General features: G+C 44.8%; 1 protein-coding gene across 22 annotated transcripts in view; it reads left to right on the plus strand.

The window, feature by feature from the left end:
- KCNMA1 (potassium calcium-activated channel subfamily M alpha 1) overlaps positions 1–24,406 on the plus strand; it is a gene marked incomplete at both ends in the record, with an annotated part of 741,342 nt that overhangs the window by 608,448 nt on the left and 108,488 nt on the right. For 7 of the 22 annotated variants that reach the window (XM_082854819.1, XM_082854808.1, XM_082854827.1 and 4 more), the window contains one exon: positions 7,455–7,628. The exons of the other annotated variants lie outside the window; for them this stretch is intronic. In XM_082854819.1, the coding sequence (XP_082710945.1) occupies positions 7,455–7,628 (174 nt within the window). The remainder of the gene's footprint in view (positions 1–7,454; positions 7,629–24,406) is intronic. 22 annotated transcript variants of the gene reach the window in all.

Below are 24,406 nucleotides of genomic sequence, written 5' to 3' on the forward strand. Positions count from 1 at the left end.
CCAAATATCATTCTTCCTCATTAAAAGGTCATAGCCTGTGTTACAGAGGGTGGGTTGCGGATGTGTATGTGTAAATTGTGGTTCGAATAAAACGAATGATTAAACATGAACGTCCTAGGGCATACCAGGCAGGTTAGGAAATTGGTGAAGATAGATGTTGGTTGCAAAGAAACTTTTGTTAGAAGTAGAGCTAGAATTATTAATAATGCGGGGCAGGGGGGTTCCCGCCTTTGAATGCACGTTGCCTGGTGCCCTAAGTTGGAGAGGGCAGCTGACCCATAGTCAACTGCCCAAACCTGTTAGGCCAGGTATTAATAATTCACCCTGGAATGATAAGTTTCCGGGAGGGCAGAGCTGATGACATCAGTGGTCTTTATCTACAGTTTTCTAACCCTCCCCTCCCAACCTGGCTTTTCCCTTTCCAAATAACCCTCCACCCAGCCCCCCACCTCCCCATTCACCTTCATTCAACAGCCTTAAACATCTCGCGTCATACTATCTGGAGAAATGTCAAGTGTGCACACTCCATTTTTGGAAATTCTCTGGTAGTATAGTTTAACTTTTGCATTTTTTCCCATTTCTTCATAGTTCTCCATCAAGGAAGAGTGTCAAACTCAGCTGTCTGGCCAAGGAGCAAGTTCTCAGAATCTACTATTTACCTACTTTCTTCTTCTGTATAACAAACCCAGCCTAATGATTTATATTTTCTCCCCCAGCCTCTAAATATTTGCCAAAAGGTGGACTCCTAGGGGACAAGTCATGTCTAACTTGCTGTGTTTGAAGGAATTTTCTTTAACTTCTAATCATTGACATATTTGTGATTTATTTTCTTTCTCTTTGCTGCCTTGGAATACTGCCCCTACTCTATTTTAACTGCACACTGGTAGTGATATATTGTGAGTAAAACGGGTTCCCAGCAGCCCGGAATCCAGTTCCCCCTGTCTTTCTCTAGAAGAGAAACTTCTTTTATTTTCTGTGCAGTTGCAGTTTCTTTTTTCTTTTGGTATTTATGTTGCATGTAGCAGTGACATCATACCCCAACTCGGTCTGCAGAGTAGCCTGGAGCTGGAGAACCCTGCGAGCAGGGAACCCCTCTCTGTTCATCCACCCTCCCCCCCACCCAACCCCCGCCAGCCTCTTGTCAGCTTCTGGCCCTGTCTTATTTTTCCACTTGAAAATAAGACCTTAACAACAGTGTTTCTCTTGAAGGCCTTGTCTCAGGACCTTTAGGGGACACTGAGTCAGCTGAGGTAATTACCACTAGCTCTAGATGCTTCGTCAATTGGGGTTCATTGTCATGCTTGCCTTTGATAAATTATACTTGGTCTCCTCTGCTATTAAGCTTGAATCCCTGTCCTGACGGAAACACATATGCTACATATATATTCCCACGTTGTGATATATATGATATGTACCAGTACTTTATATGTAAAAATGTACATTTTTATATATAAGCGTAGAGATATTTTACAGAGAGAGTGATGTATTTATTACACCATATGTGCCTCTCTATACGAGAAAGCGCTTGAGAGAGAATTAATTGGACACCCAGCTTTGGGACTGTAAGTATCTAAATTGCCTTACTGGAGACGAGTAAGTTCTACAGTGGTAATTATTTCCTATAGTCTATGAAGCACCTTGCTTTAAAATAAAATTTCTCCCTCGGTAATACCCGCTAGGACATACCTAGTTCCTCTGTGGGTGTCAGGCATCTTGCAGGATCCATTTACTTGTTTAAGGAAGAGAAAGATGGCTTGAAGAGAACATTCCATTTCATTAATGAGCTATGTAGAAGCCAGAATGAGTAAGTATAAGTCTCTGAGCCCCTGAATTACTCCAGGAATAGGACCGTCTCTCCCAGCAAGATGTGGCCATTGATGAGGAGCTCGTAGGCCAGTATTTCTGTGTGTGACTTAGAGCAGTGCTGCTTTCAGCGGCACCAGCGATGAGCATCCGTCTTTACTCACCTACGAGAGACCCAACCTGTAGACCAGTCTAGCGGCCCTGGAGTTTGCAGGAGATGTCTCCGCACCTGGTCCTCTCCTGCTCCTTTGCAGAAGAAGAGGCAAGTTGGTCATCTGGTTTGGGCTAGTCTTCACAGTTGGAGGGTACGGAATGCTCAACGTACCAACAAAACAAAACAATGACCTTCTTCGGTTCAGAGCAAAATTCTGCCCAAATTGACTCCATGGCTCCCTTTATCTGCAGAACACCTTGAAAAATGACTTCAGGGCATGAACCGCTTTCCGACCTGCAGAGCTGCCTACTGTATCTAATGATCTTTCAGAACTGGAGGGAAACCGTGATGTCAATCAACAAACAACTCTCGTGCCAAATTCCTCTGTCTTCTCCAGCCACAATATGGTATTGAGGGAGGGTCAGCTAGTTGCTCTCTGCTGCTGACATTAACCAGCTTTTTCTTTCCCTTCTTTCCGTTCTTGGAAAACCACCTGAAAGGTTTTTCTCCTTCCTCCAGAAGCTAGTCAGAGGAATTTTGCTAAGTGAAGACATCATTCCTCATTTATAGGACCTGAAAGAACGCTCTTGGATTCCCACTGTCCCATCAAACAAATGCCTTCACCATTCACCTCGGTGGACTTTTTCTTCCATGGGTATTTTAACTTAAAATTTTGTTGCTGCCGAGAATATGAAGAGCAGCTCCAGAGTTAAGGCTTGGAAATAAGCCGTCCTTCATTGGGTTGATTTTAAACAGGAAGTTGCAATCTGACAAGTGTCTGTGAATTGAATGGCAGGGTTTTTTTTTTCTTCTGCCCCAGTCTTGTCTTGAATTGCTCCATTTGAAACCTAAAATATTGTTTCCCCAGCAGTTGGGAAATGTCACCTGAGCTTTTCAGTTCAGCACTGCTTTTCCTGCCCCTTCCAACCCACCCTGGAAATTAAGATTCTACAGTTGGAAACTGGCTGACAGTTTGGTTGCTGGTGCAGGAGGCAGATGGAGCCGAGAGCAGGATAGAGTCCAGCTCCCTCCTCCATTCCAGGCTTGGCTCCGAAGGGCTAACCAGCAGAGAACCTGAACTTGACAACCCATTGTCAGTTTGACACAAGGAAAGAGCAGTAACTAAGCTACATCGACAGCAGCCCCTTCTCTACGGGTTTTCTTTCTCATGATTGAGACCTTTGAATATATAAGAAAAGTTGTCCAAGAGTACGTCTGAGAAATCTTCCAGTTCTCAGTCTTCCAGTAAATGGCTTTGATGAAGTCCATGAGGGAAACGCTTTTATTTTGTCTCTACAAATAGCACTAGGAAGTCATAATGGAAACATTGGATGAATATCCACTTCGTCGTGGGGAAGGCAAGCACATAAAAGCTTTTTCTCAAACTGTAAAACTTCTAGGGCAGAGTTCTTGGAGGAGAAAGGTGAGACCCAAGGTCTTGGCAACTGCATAAGCTCTTTGCATCTGTGGCGCCAGTCCAAGAACAGGAACCTGATGATGTGGGCCAAGGAGAAAACTGAGTCTGCAGAGGCTTCTGTTTCTGCTTTCTCCGAGTTAAGTTGGCCAGTGGAGGCAATTAATTGAGCGTAAAGTTCCAAGAGTACTAAGATGGAATGACAAGTAGCTGCAGTATTAACACCTCTGAGAGACACACTCTTGTCTGTTCCCTGTCTCAGGAAGCTACAGCAGGGCTTTAAGGAGACCCAGCCAGCTGGTGCTGAAGGGGTCCTTCTCTGCGGACCGCGGCTGCAGAGCCGATGTGCTTGCAAGTTGCCACTTTTGCCCACTCTAGGACCATGTTCTAGAACCTCTCTCGCCTTAATCTCCGCTCTTTCCTAAACTTCCGCTGTGGATTGGGAGAAGCCATTGAATTGAAACGACACTGCACGTTTCAATTCTTAAGAGGCACACAGCGTCCTCTCCCAGCTAGTTCAGGTGATCTGTGAACCAGCTGCTCTTCCACACAGATCCACTAGATGTCCTCACAGATCTACTTAGTATTACCATTGAGATCCCGGGGAAAACTCCCTTTCTGAGGATTGAGATTGAGGAAGTCATTGGGTGACTCGATAGAAAAGAAAATCAGCAAACACCAGAGGAGAGAGGGTACTTCATGTGGCCAGGGAGTAGATAGGAAACTTACTTCTGTTTTAAATAAATACTGAAACTTTCAAAATTGCTCCTTGAAACCTAACCTTGGGAGTTTTAAGCGGCGCTCTGATATCTGAAATTAACCTTCGAACCTACATCAGCTCTAGAAAAGGAAACAATCATGGAGACGTGGAAATAAAATACCGGTGGTTCTGGCTATCCACAATTCACTGAAACGAAACTGAAGGATTAGGAAGCAGAGAGCGTCGAGGGGGATGAGGGATGGTATTTTCCGAAGTCGGAGGTCCACGACTTAATTTTGATATAATTTTATTTTACAACTTGAGAGTATAATTTTACACACAGAGTATCCACTTCTCCTGGAACAGCTACCACCAGAGAGGCAAATCCTCACCCATTTTTAGTTAAAGAGCTTGTTCGTGACTCACAAAATGGCCCAGAGGAAGGCTCTTCCTGGCTGGGACACACATCCTTCAAGCCTGACGGATCGCAACCACCAGATGGGAGGTCAGAATGGGCCTTACCTTTTAAGAAAGTGGACCCAGAAGTATGTAGGTGAAGACACCCGACAGGGGGTCAGTGAAAATGGACTGTTCCAGAAGTAAAGCAAGGAGCCAACCTCGCAGGTGGTGGCACCTTGGGCTAGACATTGTAATAGTTCACAAAGGTTTGTCAGTGTGTGGGGCTCAATCATTTTTAACTGTTTCTGTCCTGTCTTTGAGCCTCTCATCCATCATTCTTGCTGATTTTTTTTGTTTTTTTTCCTTTTTGTGGTGGTGCTTGTTTGTCTTCTGAGATTTCTCTTTTGGATTTGGTGTGACTGTAAAACTGATGACTGGGAAGGAATGGAGAGAAAGAGCATGTCTTCTTTTTTATGCATATACTGCTTTGGAATGTGAGTGCTTACAGTTAACATTTAATCTTCTTATAGCAAATGGTTTTTTTGCTGCTTTGATTACCAATTTCAGCTTGTCCCTGCATGCTAACACTATGAAATTTTAGAACAATGCATGGTCTCCGGAAGAGCCAACAATAACAATTGCAAACAGTCCCTGAGAGGCACTGGTTTGAAGTTGTGTTTCCTCCTGAACCCTTATCAAGTAGGAGGTTTCAATCACCCATTATGATGGGCTTACCTCTGACAAAATCATTTTGAAAGTTATTCCGCCCCCATCCTCCCTCCCCTTGTCCTTAAAGGGTATATATATAAGAACTTGCTTTCCCTATCAATGTGTCAGAGTCTGTTATTGTATGTGAACCCAAAATGGCAGTATGGAAACGAAAACCAGGCACTGTTGCTAATGAGAAGCATAGCATTTCAGAGTTTGATGGGCTTCTCTTCTGCTACAGCATTTGATTAAAGTTTTTTCAAAACAATTTATCTACAGCAAAACAAAAAATCATCTTCGTTTCCCTCCTCTGTATAAATAACAAGTCAATATTTCCAGTAAAAGAACTAAGAAGGAAAAAAAACAAGCAAGTGGTCTGCGAGTTGTACACCAGATCTGGATGCATTTAAAATAACTTTATTTTCATGTCTTCAACTGAAGACTGTTTTGCCTTTCTCGACTTCGACAACTGCTGTTTGGGGTGTCTGGGCAATCCCACCATGCCTTCTAAATTCTTCTGATTCAAATGCTATAGTGGAACTTTTTCTTTTTTCTTTTTTTCATAAAAGCTAAGCTCAGGAATGATGTCCCACGCAGTGAACAGGGCTGGGGCTGCATGATGATGATCTGAACAACTGACTAGCTAGGATGCTAAAAGAACGTGTCGCTAAAAGTGTGAGCCAGGATTACAGGAATGGAGTTGCTGCTCAAGGGATCTCTCATTCATCTGCCCCAGTGCCTGTTCCTCACAAGCATAATGTTACCCCTGCTTGACCAATAGACTGTATGGCACGTCATAAAGGTCTTAGAACAGGACTTGACCCATTGGAGAGATTTAAACCCCTCTTCCTGGTGACTGTAACATTCAAAACCACTAGCCGTATTTTAAAGTAAGAGTGCAACCATTTCTCCACTAAGAAAAAAAACAATGGGGGAAAATGATTTTCACGAGGGAAGGTGTGGGCCCAGGGAATAACACCTCTCCAGTTCAGCTGACTGTTTGGCTGTGATGCTTGGAATAAACATGAATTCTTCTCCCATCTTGCGAAAGGAGCAGGCAGGTTCATGCTAAGGATAAACCAAGATGTTTGCCTGCTGTAGCGTCAAAATGAGGTACAAAAAGCTTCTCTTGTACTGAAATATAAATTGGCTTGAAGGGTGAAGGTGCAGGGCCTTGAGAACTAACAGTGATGTCCAACAACTTCTGTACGTTAGCACTCAAGTTGGATTCCCAGGCAGTGCAGAACCTATGATATTAGCTTGAGAGGAGCTATCAGTGCCTCGCGCAAATCTTAGTAAGATATTTTATGTGGGATCTATTCTCTCATTTCATGTTTTGTAATTTTTCATCTACTTTTGGCCGATATTTTCTATATAAGAAAAAAATATGGTTAACCAATAGCCCGATAACTTTCTGAATTTTTTTTTGGGGGAGGGGGAGAGAAGAGCAGATGCGATTTTCAGATTCTCTCAGCTTCAAGCAGAAAATACACCCATGAGTAGCTAAATGCGTTGCAATAGACGAACATCTCATATGCTTTGGGTGATTTCTTATTTGTGAACTGCCTTTAATGTCAGATAGGCAGTGTTAGCCTTGAGGAGCTGCACTTCTTATATGGACAGATTTGGGTATTTGCTCTGTCAAGACTAAATTTAAATTCCTGTAGGCATCATGTAAACTCACTCTGGGGAAGTTCAGCAGAGGCATCCTCAGATTCTATATTGACACGTAATCGTTTCATATCTAATTGGATGAAAGCTTGTCCCAGCCTCTGCCTAATGCCCAGAAATGGATGGAAATTAGAAAGCCTACATACTAGATATTTTTGCATCTTGCAAAAACCATTTATTGTGCGCAATAAGCAATTAATCGATTGGCTGTGTGTATATTTTGTCCTCCTGTATTAATTGTGCCAGGGGAAAAAATGTTGGTTACATTTTTGCTGTCTCCAGTGTGTGCTGCTTCTCATCCAGCAACCCGGTTGTCATCAGCCGTGTCCTTGCCCGTGGTCACCCGCTTCACCCAGGGTAGAAAAATAATATGCGACAGCCTTGGGGGACTCTACAGGCGATGGCTATTTTCTCTGCTTTTTCCAATGTACAACCAAAGTGTTACCAACAGTTCTCTCTGCATTTTTTTTTTCTGGGTCAAGACTGTTAACGTGAACTAAGACCTGTGTTCAATCCCTTCAGCTCCCTTCCAGCTGCCTTGCTGTGTGTGACCTTGCCATTAACTACCGCTCTTCCTCTCGTCCCATCCAACCCCATGGTTATAGCCAAGATGTCCATCTACAAGAGAATGAGACGGGCATGTTGTTTTGATTGCGGACGTTCTGAGCGTGACTGCTCGTGCATGTCAGGCCGTGTGCGTGGTAACGTGGACACCCTTGAGAGAGCCTTCCCACTTTCTTCTGTCTCTGTTCATGATTGCTCCACCACTTTCCGTGCCTGTAAGTTTAACCCCAACACATACAGTTCCATGTCTGTGCTGTCTGTGGCATCACCCCCGTCTCGTGTCGTGCCCTGTGGTGCTGTGAGTCAGTCGGGCTGATGTTCTCCTCCCAGTGTATGTGGTGATGTGTTGCCCTTGCTGCCTGTGTCACTGTGTACGTGCTGGGGAGGCCTCCCTCCCTATTCTGTGAACTTGTTGTGTCTCTTGTAAGAGCGTGCAGGCTGTGATATTATAATCCAGTGATACTATTCCTCTCTCCTTTAAGTAAATATACTTGGAAATAAATGTGAAAACACATCAAATACTATATTGATAACAGAGATGCATGGAAATGTATATCTTACTATTTGGGGAAAGGGGTTAGACATCGGATTGGGGCGAAAGGAGGAAGGAAAACGGTTTAGAGAGAACAAGCCAACTCTGGCATGAAATTGCTTTTAGTGAGCTTGGATACTTTCCAAAATATAACAGGGTTTCAATGCAGATGGGTTTTTTTTTTTTTTTAACTGTGTCCCCCTAACCTGTATCTCGTTCCTCCAGTGCCAGATTGCCTACTATGCTCTGAAAAAGAATCTGCCAACCTATACAGACCGCTGGTTTCTAGAGCTTCCCCTCAAAAAGATGACTCATTCAAAGGATCAGCCCATTAATATCTTTCATTTTTTTCTAGAAATATAGCCCCCTGTTTAAGGTATCTTGTAGCAACTGTGATTCCAAATAACAACAAAAGTCATGAGCCGAGAAGCTCCGTGGTTCCCTCGAGTCCATCGTGGAGCCTTGGGGTCAGTCTTTGCCCCCCGCAAGTGCAGAGGTGTTCAGGAGTCTCTCAGGGTCTTGCAGCGGCAGCCGGCGAGGCTGAGCTACACCAGATTCCCGAGCACCTTTCCCTGCCCCCACACTATCCTTGTCTTCAGCATGGACTTTGCTTGTGTTTACTGACATGGTACATGGGTGATGCTACTGGGCTTGTTCACTGAGGGCCCTCGTCTAAGGGCAGAAGAGGTTGTGCTCTGCTTGAGGACTTGGATACCTTAAAGTATGGCTGTCGCCTTATTTTCACATTTTTGGTAGCATGGGCGGTAGAAGACAACCCCTCTGTGTTCATCCCTTCCTCTTGAAAGCACCCGCCGCGTTTGCTGGTAACCATATTATCCACTCTCTTTTCTTCCAAGTGCCCAGAGCGGGTTGAGCTAAATTTTCACCAGCAGCAGTTAATTTACTCTGGCAACAAGGAGGGAAAAGAGCCTGCGGTCCCAGCATGGTGTGCTTGTGTGGCAGTGATGGGGCGTCCAGGGCTGAGGGAGCCCTCACGTCACCGTATGCAGTGGAGGGTGCCATGCCCGGTGCTGGTGTTGGAAACCGCAGTTCAGGTCTGAGACATTATTGTGCTTGGAGCCGTCGTAGAGGCATTTGGAAAAGTTCCATCTAGGACCAGAGAATCATCATCGTCTCTGATTTATGATTCACTGCCCCATCAGAACAGTGCCGAGGGACAGGATTCATTTTTTTTTAAAGTGATACTGAATAGACGTGGTGTTGAGAGGGATTTTGGACTGTCCCATCATATTGACCTAAACTCCTAGGAAGGAAATTTCCTTTAAATCTTCCTTGCGCACGCCATCGTACATGCCTTTACTCCTTTATTCTCGTCACACTTCTGTCTGGTTCATATGACACCACCAAGGTGAACTCGGTCACAACCATACAAAGCATTTGTTTGTCTACGATGTATGGCAGGACACCAGGTTCAGAGACAGGAGCTGGGGAGGGGGAGTGGAGGGGTGAGCTGTGGTGGCCCAGTTTGGCCACATCTCTCTGATTGATGGTGGTGAATGTAAGCACCCGCCCCCTCGGTTACCCGTCTAAGGCACAACTTCTACTTTCACATAACCGCTAGGCTCTAAAACCTTGGCCAGAGATCCAGTGGAGAAAAGGAAGGAGCCACTCAGGCTCTAAACTAAGGCCTGTGGTCATGTCTTGGCACCGGCCACCCATACCAATCACAGCAAATCTGTGTCCCCTACGTGAGGCCCATGATACCCAGTGTATGCAATTTCCATCTTATCCAGGAGAAACCGTAATTGGAGGGATTTCTCAGCTCTGCAATTTAATCCAAGTGTTGATGGAGGCCAGGAGGAGAAAAACTTGGGGTGGGATGGTCCCGTCTTCTCAGAAACATCCTGGGCATGAGACTGCTGTCTTTCTACCCCTCCAGCATCAGCTCCACCGTGGAAAATGTGGAGCTTTGGGCTGTGTGTCGAAGGCGTAACTGGTACTGACAGCTTGGGGGGTGGGAGTGGGGGTGGGGTTTGCCTCCTCTGTTTTCATCAGTCTCCCTGCCGTCGTCACTCCGTCAAACAAAAGCAGATTTCATCCATCCCTGTGTGAGTCCGCTCACCTTTGACCATTAATAATAAGTTAGAAAAATCCATTCCAATTTGATCCCCTTCGTGGGCCCACATAAGCCCTTCTTCTCCAATTAAAGAATGTCTACGTCTACGCAGAATTCCTCTGGCAGGGCTCCAATAGCAATCCCCGGGCTTCCCTCGCTGGTGGTGGGGTTGGGTGGTGCCCATTGGACAGAGCTGGTTGCCTCAAAGAGCGGTGGTGAGAGTGGGCTTTTCATTAAATATGAGCAGATGTGAAATGTAGAGGGCTTGACAATTAGAAATGGCAGGAGAAGGGCCCTTGAATCAAAGTGAGGTCAGATGGGCGGATCAGATTACTTCTCTTACATTCTTTAGTTGTTCTGAAAATCATTTTGAATTAGTGTCAACGGAGCCGTGATGGGGTTTGCCCTTTGTCTTTTATGCTGGGGCTGTATTGTTTCCCAAGACACTCATTAAAGGTCATTATATTATTACAGAGCTTGCTTTGGTCGCAGTTTCCCAGTTGAGCCTGTGTGCTCTGGGGACTGTCCGATTCCTTCTCTTTTGCCTTTCGTCTACCTCTTTACTGTTTTTTTTCTTTTTTTTTTTTCTTTTAAGGGGAAAGATTTCCGTTTTCAAGGGACGGTAAATTGAAACACAAAGTCCCATTATGTGTTTTCTGAAGTGGGAAGAGAAGTAGCCAGTTCCCAGAGGAGTGGCAATATATGAAAAGTGTTCACACAGTCTTAGAACTCTGCTTCCTAACAGCAAGCCCTGCCTGCGTGTACCTCTCCTTGGAGGTGTGGCCCATTACACGTTCCCCTTGTTGCTAAGTCACATGCTTTTCTAACGGTTGTCTCCTTCTGTTGAGCGCACGGGATGTCAGGCCACACTGTGCTGACAAAAAGGTTTGCAGAGAAGGAGGACCCCTTTACAGAAGACTTAAAAAGCAGTAGGAGAAGTAACGCAAAGAGTGACCAGTAAGGACTCATCACAAGACCATTCGATTTTGGGCGAGACTGAACCATTCAACATGGTGGGCTAGAACTGGTGTGCAGAGCATCATTTTTGGATCGTTCCAATTTTGTTTCTACTTCGGATGGTCCTGGGCAGAAGTACCAGCTCTCTTAAGACTTAAGACGCTAAGATGGTACGGGCCCCAGACTTCCCACAAGTAGCTATGTTCTAGTACTGTCAAACATAAAAAATATATGGCTTAAAAAAATACATATATATATATATATATATATATATATATATATATATGTGGCTAGTGACATCCACACACCCATCAATATAGACTGAGATTCTAATCTATTCCACTTCCCCTCCATATAATTTTGTAAAATAGTACCTTTTCTCTGTTCAGAATTTATTCTTGTTATTTCAGTCTTTGCTCGATATCTGATTGCTAAGTCTAATACAAAGGGGACAATTAAAATTATGATGCAGTGACAACATAAGACCCTATTGATTCAGACCTGCCGCAGACTGCCTGACATGATGCTGGTCACAAACCGTCAGTAACCCTGACATGAACAGATTAATCATGTGCACGAAGAGAAACAGATCTTTAAATTTGTACTTGGAGGTAGTTTTAGCCAAAGGACCTGTGTGATCACTCACACCGACCTTTCAATTTACTAATAGGTTAAACCTGCACAATTACATACACCCATTTGCAAACTACTGTAGCTAATTTTAAGTGGTGCACGACTTTTCTTTCGGGTGTAAATATAATACGAGGAGGCATTCAACTCCAGTGGTTCGGTCGAGAGGAGAAGTCCAATACAATTAGGTGGAAGGGAGACATACCAAAATCAGTTTAGTGTGATCTTGAGTCTTGTCAGATAATAAACAAAAATCAGCGTATCCCGAGTAGCCTTTGGTTTGTACAGGCAGAGAATTAACATTGTCAATAGAACTAAAGTCACTCAAGTAATGGCATCTCGAAGTGCATAAAATCAGTTACTGGGGCAGGGAGTGCAAATAGCTCTAGGAAAGTGTCTATAATAGGACACACCCTGTGCTGACAGTCTCCAGTGCCTGTTGCAGGGAGATTTAATTTAATAAGCTGCCTTTAAAAATCAACAGCCCATTATCATCTCAGTCCTTTTCTGTAGGTATAGTTTTGGGCGACTTTCTCAAGCTCCCCAGTCCTAAGTTTTATTTGTTTATTTTACTCTGGACCTTGAAAACAAAGACTCTCTCTTCCCACTACCACCATCAGTGATAGAAAGTAAGAAAACGGATAGGCAAAGCACACTCAGCCCAAATCAATTTAATCATTGTTCTCCCTGTATTTTTTAAAGCCTGTTCATTCTGGGTCTGCAGTGTCTCCCATTTTCTCATGCTTACTGGTGCAGTCTCTCTCTCTCTCTTTCCCTCTCCCTCTCTCTGTCTCTCTGTCTCTCTCTCTCTTTCTCTCTCTCTCTCTTTCTCTCTTTCTCTCTCTCTCTCTCCCCCCTCTCTCCCCCCTCTCCCCCCTCCCCCCTCTCTCCCCCTCTCTCCCCCCCTTCCCCCCCTTCCCCCCCCCCCCCCGTCTCTGTCTCTCCCCCCCACACACAATATCCATTTACTGCTGCTAACACTAAAGCACGCTTTGGATTCTGCCCTAGCTCTTTAGCTACCCTTACCCCATGTGTCTTGATTTGGCCGTTTGCGCTTCATTGCAGGAAGTGAAAACAGGAAGGCAACTTGGCCTAGGCAACCATTTAATCATTCCATGAATAATGGACCTGGGAGGGCATCTTAGGGCACTTCTGTTAGAAGGCGAGGCTCCTTTGATTTTTCTGGTAGCCACATTCAGCAGCGGGGTGACACGAAGCACAACGCCTTCCTACTTGCTTATATGGTGGTCAGCTCATTGTAAGGCGGCCATCGTGCTTGGACAAAGTTTCCTTTGAAAAGAATCCTCTTAATTGCCCGTCTCTAAAGAGCTCCAAACAAACCATGTTTTTATTCATAATAAGTAACTGGGTTTTTTTCAGTCTAGTGTCAGGTGAAGTAATTGACTTGCATTTTGAGACCCTGTTGTACTCTCCTCCTCCAAAATAGTTGAATTCTTAAATATGCTGTGAAGAGGTACCACATGTAGATGGAAGAGAAAGGGAAAAGTAGGCAAACAGCCAACTTTTCACAAGAAACCCTTTGAAGCAGAGCTGGGAGATAAGAAGTAGAAAGGTCAGAAAGAGGAAAGGGTGCTCTGTGTTTACCCCCATCACTTGGACACCTCCCTCCCCAGGGATATGTTGCTTTAATAAGTGACTGGGCTCCTCAAGGACGAACCAGAAAAGATGTTGGCATGCCACAAGTAAGCTAGGCAGAAGTCCTTATGCAAGGTGACATGGAAATTATGTTTGCATTTTTATTTCAGGACAGTGGCCAGTTGTCACCATACTCACCCTGACAGCTCCTACCACCAGGCAGTGGACTCTGCCTCTTACCTCCATGGAGGAGGGGAGAAGTGGCCAGTTAGCTCTCCATCCCCCCACCCCCTGCTATCTCAGGCGACAGATGCCAGGGCCAGCCCGCCTTTCACTTGAGCTTTCTTGTCAAGGCTGTGCCTTGAGCCCAAATCCTGACCTTTACTGTATGAAATAAAGTACTGATGAACAGGCAGAGGTTTAGAATTAGAGCAGGCTTGGAGCAAATGTCAAGGCCATCTCTGCTTCCCTCCTCCACCTGCACCAGGAGCCTGGATGAGACCCAGGCTGGAGTGTGCAGCGCCTTAGGCTTTATGGGTCTGGGGAGACATCACTTATTAACAAAGAGTTATTAAATTTTTATCAATTTTACAACACAATGTAAATGCCTCCCATGAATCTACATTGTATTCATTATCATTTAAAACGTTAATTAAGTCAAAGTTGCATTTGATTTCTCTCTAAATGGGCCTTTGGGAAGAGGCTTTCAGAAACATCTGTGGGAGCGCGCAGCTCGTGGAGACAGGGAATCCCCCAGCCCGCGTTCAGGACAGCGCCCTGAGTTGATTGCCGTCGCGTGTCTGTGGCTAATTTGTTGTGATGCGCTGGGGCATTGTCTTGAATTAGCATCAGACCAGCGATGGTGTAAAGCCATCGGAGAGAGGCTTGCAGGGCGGCGGCCCAGGCTGCACCGCATCCTGCTTCCAAATCCCATCCAGACGGAAATGAGCAGTTGATGGGCAGCGTTCTGGTCTCAGTCAGACCTGGGGATCCTCCCTTCTCACACGGTGCCCATCATTTCAGTTGGATGCTCCTTGATCTGAGGTGGACATTTGTCATCTGGCCCAACAAATGTAGGACATCTGCCAGAGTGCTTACAGGCAAGTTCTCAGGGCTTGGGCTCTTCGATTCGCATTTAAGCCTAGAAACGATGGAGCACAGAACAGTGTAATGGGAACCGTTTTCTGACTAGAGTGGATGTAGAGATTACAGACAGGTCATACTCATCGGTGAGGAGGAAAGAAGAGTGAAGCCTACTAAGATTTGCTGAAAAATTGCTTTGCTCTTCTGAGGCGAGGTTGACACCTCTGCTATTAGTGTGTGTGTATTCCTAGGAACCAAGGCTTATGGGGTGGTGCTGGGAAATGGCCAACTGCTTAACTTGGATTCACGTTAAGGCTAGACTTAGTGTCTACTCTTACTGTATGCAGGGGACTCTGCCAGCCCTGCAGGGGGGGGTGTGTATGTGGATACGTGTATGTTAGTTACTGTTGTTACTGTCAAATTGAACCCACGCGTAGCATTTGCTGCATTGCAGGCACTGCTCTGTACCCTGTACAGATATTATTTAATCCTTACCATGGGGTAGGTAGTAACTGTTATTTGCCATTGAGGCAACTGTAAACTGAGGCATCTGTGCATTGACAGATGAGGCAGCTGAGGCACAGAGAGGTTAAGTGACTTGCCAAGGGTCACATAGCGAGTCGGTGGTGGGGCTGGCATTTGAGGATAGGCTGGACGGTTGGTTCTTCAGTCTAGGGAGCAAACTGAGTTACTCATTTCCTTACTCAGTTGAAGAAGATGGGTATGTCGGTCTGTCTCCAAGGAAGGAGAAGAAAGACGAGGATTCCAGTCCTGAGAGCTGGAGACAGTGTGGGAGGCGTTGTGAGAGAGGGGGGCAAAGTGCTCGGCAGTGCAAAGGCCCAGAGGTCACCTCCTGTTGGTCAGCCGAGGAAAGGCCCCACAGGAGAAGACAGTTCAGATGTGCATTGGAGGATGGGAGGCAAAGGGTATCCTGCCTGACAGCATGAGAGAGGGCATGGCAGTGGAGGGGCCTGCCGACGGCTGGAGCCCCCTGTCTAACAGCTGGTCACCCAGTTTGGCTGGAGCTTAAGACCTGTGCCTGGGAGCAGGGGGAGAGGAGCCTTGAAAGGTGAGCAGGGCCCTGTTACGGCACACGTAATGCGATAGAAAGCATGCAAGGTATTTGATCTGGGGAATGAGCCACAGAGGCTCTGTTCTGGTAGGATTTCAATGGCGGCTCTGGGAAGAGGGGCTGGAGCTGAGGGCCTTGGGAGCCATCCTGTGAGGGTGGAGAAGACCAGCAGGGGGTGGGGGTGGGGGTGCTGGGGCGGGGGGGATGTGCTAGGAAGAGGCAGGAGCGAGCTGCTCCAAGGAGCCTGAGGAAGGAAGACGATCTAACAGCCTCTAGGACTCCCAGCTGAAGCACATTATCCAAATACAATTCCAAGAAGTTAAAATCATTTTAAAGAAATTTTAATTGATGGCGCTGAAGCGCTTGAATCCATTAGTTAAATTTCTTGAGCTTAATTCTCCCCAGCTGACTCAGCAGTCATTGTGCTTCCCACTTGGGCTCTGTGGAGTCGTTGCCTTATTGGAGAATTTCCTGAGATCTTGGCTGGGCCTGGAGACCTGCTGGACTGTCTCCACAGCCCCTGGTGTTGGGGATCTAGTCCATCTTTTTTTTTTTTTCTTTTTTTGAACCAGTATTTCTTCTTCCCTTACCAGCCTCTGCATTTCCAACAAGACCCACATCTTGAGTGTGTTGATGGGGGCAGAGCCAGGCAGCTCTGAATCGCTGGCATGAATGGCCTTGAACCAGGCTGGGCGGCAGAAACAGAGCAACGAGAGCCACCAGCTGGGACATGTGGCCAGCCCTGAGGGTGGTGGCTCGAGCTGCCTGTGGTGGCTTCAGCTAGAGCTCCTGGGAATTCTTTTTTAAATCCCTGTGTATGGCAAGGTGACTTTCTCCTCCCATCTTAGGGAGACAGCTTGTCTCCTTCCATCTATGGAGGGAAAAAAATAATAAAGTGCTTCACATCCCATTCACTGAAAAATCCGCTGTTGTTTCCAACCACCAGCGGACTCTGGTGGAAATACAAAACACATTTCCTGTGAAGTACGGCCACACAACGTCCGAGGAAGTCGTGTGGCATTTCTAAGTGCCGTGGAGCAATTTTCTTTTCCTTTTTATTTCTCTGTGCACAAGAATTTGCTCTGCGTTCATTGTGTCTGTATGTCAGCACCCATGACCGGAGATTTATGCACACCTTTGACCCCAGAGGGTCATTGCAACGGCACAGAAGAGCACGTGAGTCCTGAGCTCCCTCTAAGTGGCGGAGCGTGTGTGCTGAGAATGCCAACTCCTGGCATTCTCTCCGAGGTTTTCTCCTGAACCAACATTCTTTTCTTTTTTTTTTTTTTTTGGCCATGCCGCACAGCTTGTGGGATCTTAGTTCCCTGACCAGGGATCAAACCCGCGCCCCCTACAGTGGGAGCACGGAGTTCCTAACCACTGGACTATCAGGGAAGTCCATCATGTTGAATTACCTGGGTAATCAAGGAACCTTCCATCCTTACATTTGCTTACCAGAGTTTTGCTTCCCTAGCCAAACACCTTTCTAAGGGGAATCTAACTGGACAGAAACAAGTTCAGCATTGTCAGACCCACACAGTTGAAATTTCAGAGAGCATCGAAAAGACCTTTTTATAAATAGTCAGTGCCTGCTTTGCAGAGAGCTTCTAGACAAGCCCGTAGGTTTGTTTTTTGTTTTTTTTTTTCTTACTGAGGAGACATTCTTCTGATCCCCAGCTCAGATGAGCTGGGGAAAAGGTCTGAAGATTCCAAGGTGGCCTTCCTTCTCTGACCATTTCACGTGCTCATCCGCGGGAGGAGCTGTCCTCCCACAGCCGAGGGAAATAGCAAGAGAAAAATGCTTCTGGCCTCTTGGAGTAAAGCTGAAAGCCCTGCTCTTATCCCGTTCAACATGGCAGGGTGAGTACCACCAAATACTCCAAAAGCTACAGAGAAAACCCTGTGCAAACTCGAAGCGGGAGCTTTTGAGGCAGATCCGCGTCAGGGATGGTCAGCCGCCCTCACGACTTTGAAATGAAATGAGAAAGACCGCTCCTCAGAGCTGGAGCCACACAAGGTGGTACCTGCAGGGGCATCTGTAGGCCACAGAGCAAGGGCCGTCTTCTGCTTGCCATAATGTGATCTTCCTTTTGGCCCTTGCCAGCTTTCTGGGCTGGAGCCAGTTGGGTTGCACTCAGTCAAGGAAAGACCTGGGGGCTGCCTGCCTTTCCCCCCAAGGCCAGCAATGTACTTGCTAGAATCCTTGGCCGGGCTTTGTATGTTGGCAAGAATGCCTGAGTAGGAAGTGGCCTGAAGGGTTCCAGTTTGTAAATATTTGATGAGTGAAAGAATGGATAAGTGAAGGGATTCTCAGCCATTAGTTAAAGGGATAGATGGTCAGCCAGAAGCAGGATGGCCCCGGATCTGTGAAGTTTCCTAAAACTTTCTAAGCCGCTTACAATATAGTGTGTGTGTAGATACAGGTAGAAATATAAAGATATACATATAGATACAGATATATAGATATATATATATAGTGTGTGTGTGTGTGTGTATATAAAGATATAGATACAGATATATAGTGTGTGTGCATATATAAATATATATAGTGTGGGTATATATAGATATAAAGATAGATACAGATATATAGATATATAGTGTGTATATATAAATATAGATACAGATATATAGATATATATAGGGTGTGTATTTATAGATATATAGATAAAGGTATAGATACAGATATATAGATAATATAGTGTGTGTGTGAGTACAATCTTCTTGGACCCCAGTTGGAGATATCCCACAATTAGTATACAAGAAGACTCACAGGGGATAATGTAGCGAGAAGAAGAAAAACTAGGACGTAACTGAAGGATCTTGAAAATTATCGACTAGGAGGTACAATCCATATTCTTTATGAAGGTTAAACATTGGGAAGGAAGATCTAGAAACAAAGACTGAAAAAAAAATCACGGTAGGCAAAAACCCACCAATGTTTCAAGTGAGGAGAGACAGGGATACCGCCACACAAAGTGTCCATGTGTACGTAGAGCATGTATCCTAGAAAATCAAGGACTTGTGACATTTGCATTCCGTTTTACTAATTTTGATGAACCTGATCACTTTCGTGTGAGTCAGGGTGGCACGAAAATAATGCATCAGGTGGGACCAATATGAGAAAAGGGGCCCATTTGTAGAGAGCCGTAGCCATTTGCAGATGGCCAAGTCAGCCTGCCAAACCGTGGAGACACGTTTGAGGCCACGCTTGACTATTAAGATCATTGACTCTGACTTGAGGTGGGCAGATCCAATCGTGTAGCACCCAAGTGACAGTTCCTCCCACCTTGAGGTGTCTGAAGGCTGTGTGCCTCATGGATATTTTCTATTGTGTCATTTTTCTGTGTATTCCGTTCCGACACGAGGAGTGGGCAGGGAGCTTTCTTGACTGCTCGCAGACCTCTCTCGGGTTGTACCAAGCATTCCCTTACCTCTGAGTGGCTTTGAATTGCTCTCTGCACTTTCTCAAGGTTGATCTGGCCGTTTCTTCAGTGCAGATGAGTACATTTCCACATATGGCTGGTAACGTAACCAACTGAGAGAACACGTCCATCAGCGATGCTTCCAAGCAAAGCCCTAAACAGGTGTTACTGAAAAGGGCGGTACAATGACCTGCAGAGAAAAGGGACGTGCAGTGAAAATGACAGAAGGAAACTTGCTAAGAGTGCAGACAGGGATGAGGTACAGACTCAGGTCATGTGGCCTGGAGGTCTTGGCACGCAGATGTGAAATATGCAAGGTGCTAGTTGCTGGAAGGGCCACTCCTTCACGGATTTCTGCCGTGAAGACGAAGATGGGTTCTGATAGGCAGACATCGCCTGTCTTTTCTCTGAATCATAGTAGGGGATTCCCAAGCCATTCTCCTCACTGTGGGGTGAACTAAGTGATCTCCTTGGCAATTAAAGCCTGAAATGCTAGGAAAGCTTAGGGCAAAAGGGAAAAGGAGAGAAGGAGTGAGATTTGTGTGTTTTCTGGGGACTTTGAAATCAGTCCTGGTGCAGTCACGTTTTGATAGGTTCACGAAATGGATGCTGACTGCTATAATAAGAGTAATGCCTTACACATGTATGAGTCCTCATACCCCCTCAAGGCACCTGCATCCTCTTATTTTATCTAGGCAGTCCCAGAATAGACATCTTCCCTTACTATTGTGGGGCTTTGGGCCAGCTCCAGAACCTCTCTATTCCTTAGTTTCCTCATCTGTAAAATGGAGATAATAATAGGACCTATCTCGTAGACCAACTGTGACTCTGTGTCTCCTCATTCCTCATCTTACTGAAACTACCTTGGGACTTTTCCATCTCTAAAATGGACATAGAGTTAGTGACATGGAGTTATAGTTCAGCGTGTTTTCGGAAGATGAAGGTTGGAGAGCAAACAGGAGGGGAACAGATGGTGGGGAGAGAGAACATTTCCTTTAAATTCTATCCAGATTTCTTTTCTTGATGGTGTTCTTGATCTCAGCCCATCTTTGAGGACTGGATGGTGTTAAGGCTTCACATCATCACCTTTTCTAAATTTCTTTATGAGCAGTTGGGCTCTGCTGCTTGTTGATTTTCCTATTAGTAAGATTAGTGCAAAGATCAGGGGCAAAACGGTGCCCAAATCTTTCACCCACGCCCTGCCTTTGCCTCTTCCTTTGAGCAGACCTGCTGTGAGGACAGGTCTAGAGATGGGTAGTTGCAATGGAGAGCACAAGGTTCACGAAACCCCAAATAGTTACTACCTGACCTTTGCAGAAAGACACTTGCTGACTCCTGCTTTAAACACACAGTTCGAATGGAGCCATCTCTGTGATGACTTCCTGACTGCCCCCCCGCCGACTCAGACGGATCTCTCTTCTGTAATTCTGTAACAATTCCTATAAGCCTCATTTAGAGCAGTTTTCATCTTGGGCTTTTTAGAAGTAAGCAACAAGCCACAGACAACTCTCAGCGGTCTTCGGATTCCTCTCAACGTATTGCACACAGCAGCTAAGGCGCACAGTAGGAATTCAACACCTATTTGCTGAATAACATGCGCACTGTGTCAGGATTATGTTTCCATAGCTTATGAGGCACGTATCTCGAGAGAAAAGGGATCTTGAGCCTAGCGGTCTCGCTTCTTGTTCTCTCGTGCCATCTTGACCAAAACACTTGTTTCTGAACAGCTGCTTCCTTTGACTGCCGGAGCACTCTTGAAGAGCTGGGTCTAGAATTAACCACTGCTTCTTTTGAAGGGAGCGCATTTCTTTCACTGCTTCTTTTGGGCATCGTGTTTGAGGCCCGTGGTGCTCTGTGGCGGATGTGGGGGTGCTGACGCATTCCCTTCCGGAAGTCATCGGGTCTTTGCGTCTGGGTGGGTAGTAGAGGTGCAAGTTAGCAGTGCGCGGCAAACCCATTGTTTCGCTCCTTCCAGAGCGACCTCACTCTGCCCTTCAGGTCCGCAATACCTTCCTAACTCAAAGAAGCTCCTTTCATCCAACTCTGACTCCCCATTAATTGAATTTATCCAACTGCTCTGCAGGCCGGGCTTACATCTTTCATCACTCAGACCCCAGTCAGCTGCGGGGACCTTCTCTTGCTGTGCTAATACACTGGCTGACCCACTGGGAGTTATGTTGAGGCAGGGCAAGCCCCCAGCTCAAATCTCGACAGCCCTAAGCTCCCAGAGTCCCCCACACCCTCTGCATCTGCCTGAACTTGCTCCTGGTAACCCTGTCTCTCCACACAAGTCAGAACCAGCTGAGGTGGGAGATGAGATGCTCTCCGCCCATGCTTGAGTCCCTCCACTTCAAGTCCCATGTGATAAGTCACTGGAGATGCTGTGGGTTTACAGGAAGCACTCTGACATTTGATTCTCTTAACACGTATGCCTTAGCCAACTTAGGTGGAAGAGCGGAATGTAAAGGGATTCCACAGTTTCCATCAGAAATAACAAAATTGTGTGTGTGTGTGTGTGTGTGTGTGTGTGTGTTTTAAGGGATGCCCCTTTGGTTGCTGCATGAGTAATCTTTTTCATTGTAGTTGTTAGAGATTAAATCTCAATAACTTCTTGAAATTAGAGTGGGCTTCCCATCAGCTGAATGGGCAGTGGCACTCACCCACTTCCAATAACAGTCCAAGAATGGCCCTACCTTCTTCTTAAGCTTTTATCAGCGTGGTCGTTTTGCTTGAGATCAAATCAGGGCCACATAGGAACTGTCATTTTTCACTTACCGGGCCCTTTGATCCCATTTGGGATTTATTCGTTTCAAATGAAAAATCCGACTCCTATTGTATACATCTATCCTATAGAATGCTTTTTTATTTTTTTCTGTTAGAGATCAAATCAGAGTTGTCAGTAGTATGGTCATTAGTTATCACCACCAGATTTTGCAGCTGACACGTTGTTTCTGTTCTTACGAAATCACCAGCCTTCTTCTGTTGCATAACGATCACTTTGCAGTGAAGCTACAGTAATGCCTTTCCTGGGTGCTTGGGTGTTAATTTATTTCACAGTTTCCTTTGCAGCTATAATCAGAGTCACCTATCACACTCCTGTTCTTCCTTTTATTGTGTTCCTTTGCTATCGCGTTTGTGTGATCTTTTTCTGAGAAAATGACAGCTACTGTGTCTTTGCTCACTCTACCAGTGACTTAAATGCTCCATGGCTCCTCTATTGCCATTTAAAAAATATAACATTTTATAGATGTAATCATAGTTATTTATAACTCAGGTTTTGTTATATGAAAAAATTCCCTAAATGACACCTTGGTTCAAGTACAGTTTTTAAAGACAGGGGAAATATTCTCTGCAAAAACACTTTCCTCTAAATTGTAAATGAAGGGAAAGCTCTGAGTTGGTAAGATTATAATGCGCGTTTCCTGAGTTCTTAGTACATCGAAATGTATGAACAGTATTTTTATGTAAGCGATCAAGTTGTGGTGTTTAATAACATGTTGTCGGAGGAAAAAGAGCTATCCCTTTTGATTTATTTGAATATTTACTGGGTGACTTACAGTGTGCTTTATGTATTAGAATCGGTTTATCAACAGTTAACATTCTAGGTTTTTATATAACCATACTTCAGGTAATAGAGCATTATTAAACTGCAGCCAGTGTGTTAGAAATCTGCCGACTGGTAATAAAATTCTTATGTATAACAGCAGCTGAGAAATACTGCTGTATATTTATGCAAAGATTGCAAGATAGATGGTGGCCAGCAAACTGCAGAGGGCCTCGAAATGCGAATCTACCAGCAGGTGGCGCTGCTCTTCTATAAATGAAACCGTCTACCTGGATTACTCGAGGTCCTACCCCCCACCTCTACTCTCTGCTTTTTCTTTTCCAGACTCTCTCTCCTTTAGTTCTCTACAATGAATGTCTAAAACTATGTTCATTTGTTTGTTTGTTGAGGAGATAGTCCTCCAATAAGACAACACCTTTTAATTGCTAAGATTTCCTTAAATTCAACTTGCTTGATTTAATGCTCATTTGGAACGAGTCCTAGTTAAATAAATGTTACTGTTTTAAAAAGGTAACGACACAATACCGGATTCTCACCCCTAAGACTGGATCACCTCTGCCATCTGATCATTGTTATGTGGCAAGTCGCATTTTTAACTACTGTTTGTTTATACAAATTAATTCCCTAGACTTCGTTCCATACTCGTATAAGGAGGGACATTTTTATAAAGGGTGCTTTGGTACTGGATTAGTGTGCTATATAAAAATAATTTTAATGTAATGCTCTTTCATCAAGAATTACTTTAGAATCCAAGTTAACCAAAGAAGGTTGCTTTTCTCCTTACGCCAGAACTAAATTTCTGACAAACAGGATCAGAGGTTTCTGGTTTTGTTTTGTCTTTTCCTTTTTCGATAAGGTTGTCCACACAAAGACTGATCAGCTTGTCAATTTGGGCAACAATGAGTGAAAAAAAACAAATATACAAGCAAAACTTACTTTTATTTATTTATTTTTTCATCCACACACAGGTTATTCTTCAATCTTCTAAATTTCTTTAAAGACACAACTACATCTTTTTACTAAGTTGTTTTTTTTTTTTTTTTTCCTTTAACCTACAGTACTGCTTTTATACAGGGTGTTTGGTTATAAACATGGCCTGTTTAGGAGACAGTGGATTTACTGAGGTTATGAAAGGGGAGAATTAAAATACATTCTAGGATGACTCCTATATTTGTTTACTTTCTTAATTGTTAAACGCTACCTATAAAGAAATTTGGATGCAAATATTTGACTCTTTTTGTAAGTTAAAAGTTCCAAACCCTTGATTTTGGGTATCCAATAGGAATTTTCTCTTTTGAGTTTTTCTATAAAACTTTTTCTAGGCATACTGGGCTAAGGGGTGTAGGTTAAGGATCCAGGTGACATCATGTACGTTCTTATTTTATTCATTTATATGCTTTTCACAGAGAAAATCCTGAAGTGTTATTGGTTAGGTGAAATCAGGGAGTAGAGGATTGGAGGGGGGGAACATTCCTTCTCGGTGAATCCACTTGGAAGCACTGGTTTTGTTGAAAATGTTTTTTGAAGTATTGACTGCAATCAGTTTTCTTGCTAAAGCCAAACGCTGACAGCTTCCCTTCCAGTTCTCTTTATAGGCAATGAGATCAACGTGAGTAGTTGAAGGCAGGAAATAACCATCCCAGTGTAAAGGTTGGATTTACCTGGCTGGGCTATGAAGAAGCAGCCTTGTGAGTTTCACAGACCCCTTTCCCAGGCATGAAATGACTTTATTTTCCTGCCAAATATACTCTCTAGAATAAAATCGAGACCTCCAATGGAACTGGACCCTTGCCAGCATCCTCCTGCTTATTAGGACCATGCACATATGTGCGCATCTTATCTTGGACCCTAATAACTGAAGTGGCTGGAAAGGACGTGGGCTGAGTTAGGGGGATTTCTGATAGACTTTTCCAGGATGCAAACCACCCACTCTCCTCTCTGAGTCTGAGTACTGAAATCGAAGGAAAAATAACTTTCAGAGGATTCAGATTATTACCAAGAATTATCCAAATTCTGCCATCTGGAATTCAAAGCTTTGTAATATCTGTCCCCTATATCC

The sequence above is a fragment of the Leucopleurus acutus genome, assembly GCF_964270905.1.
Source record: "Leucopleurus acutus genome assembly, chromosome: 14".
NCBI classification, from domain to species: Eukaryota; Metazoa; Chordata; class Mammalia; order Artiodactyla; family Delphinidae; genus Leucopleurus; species Leucopleurus acutus.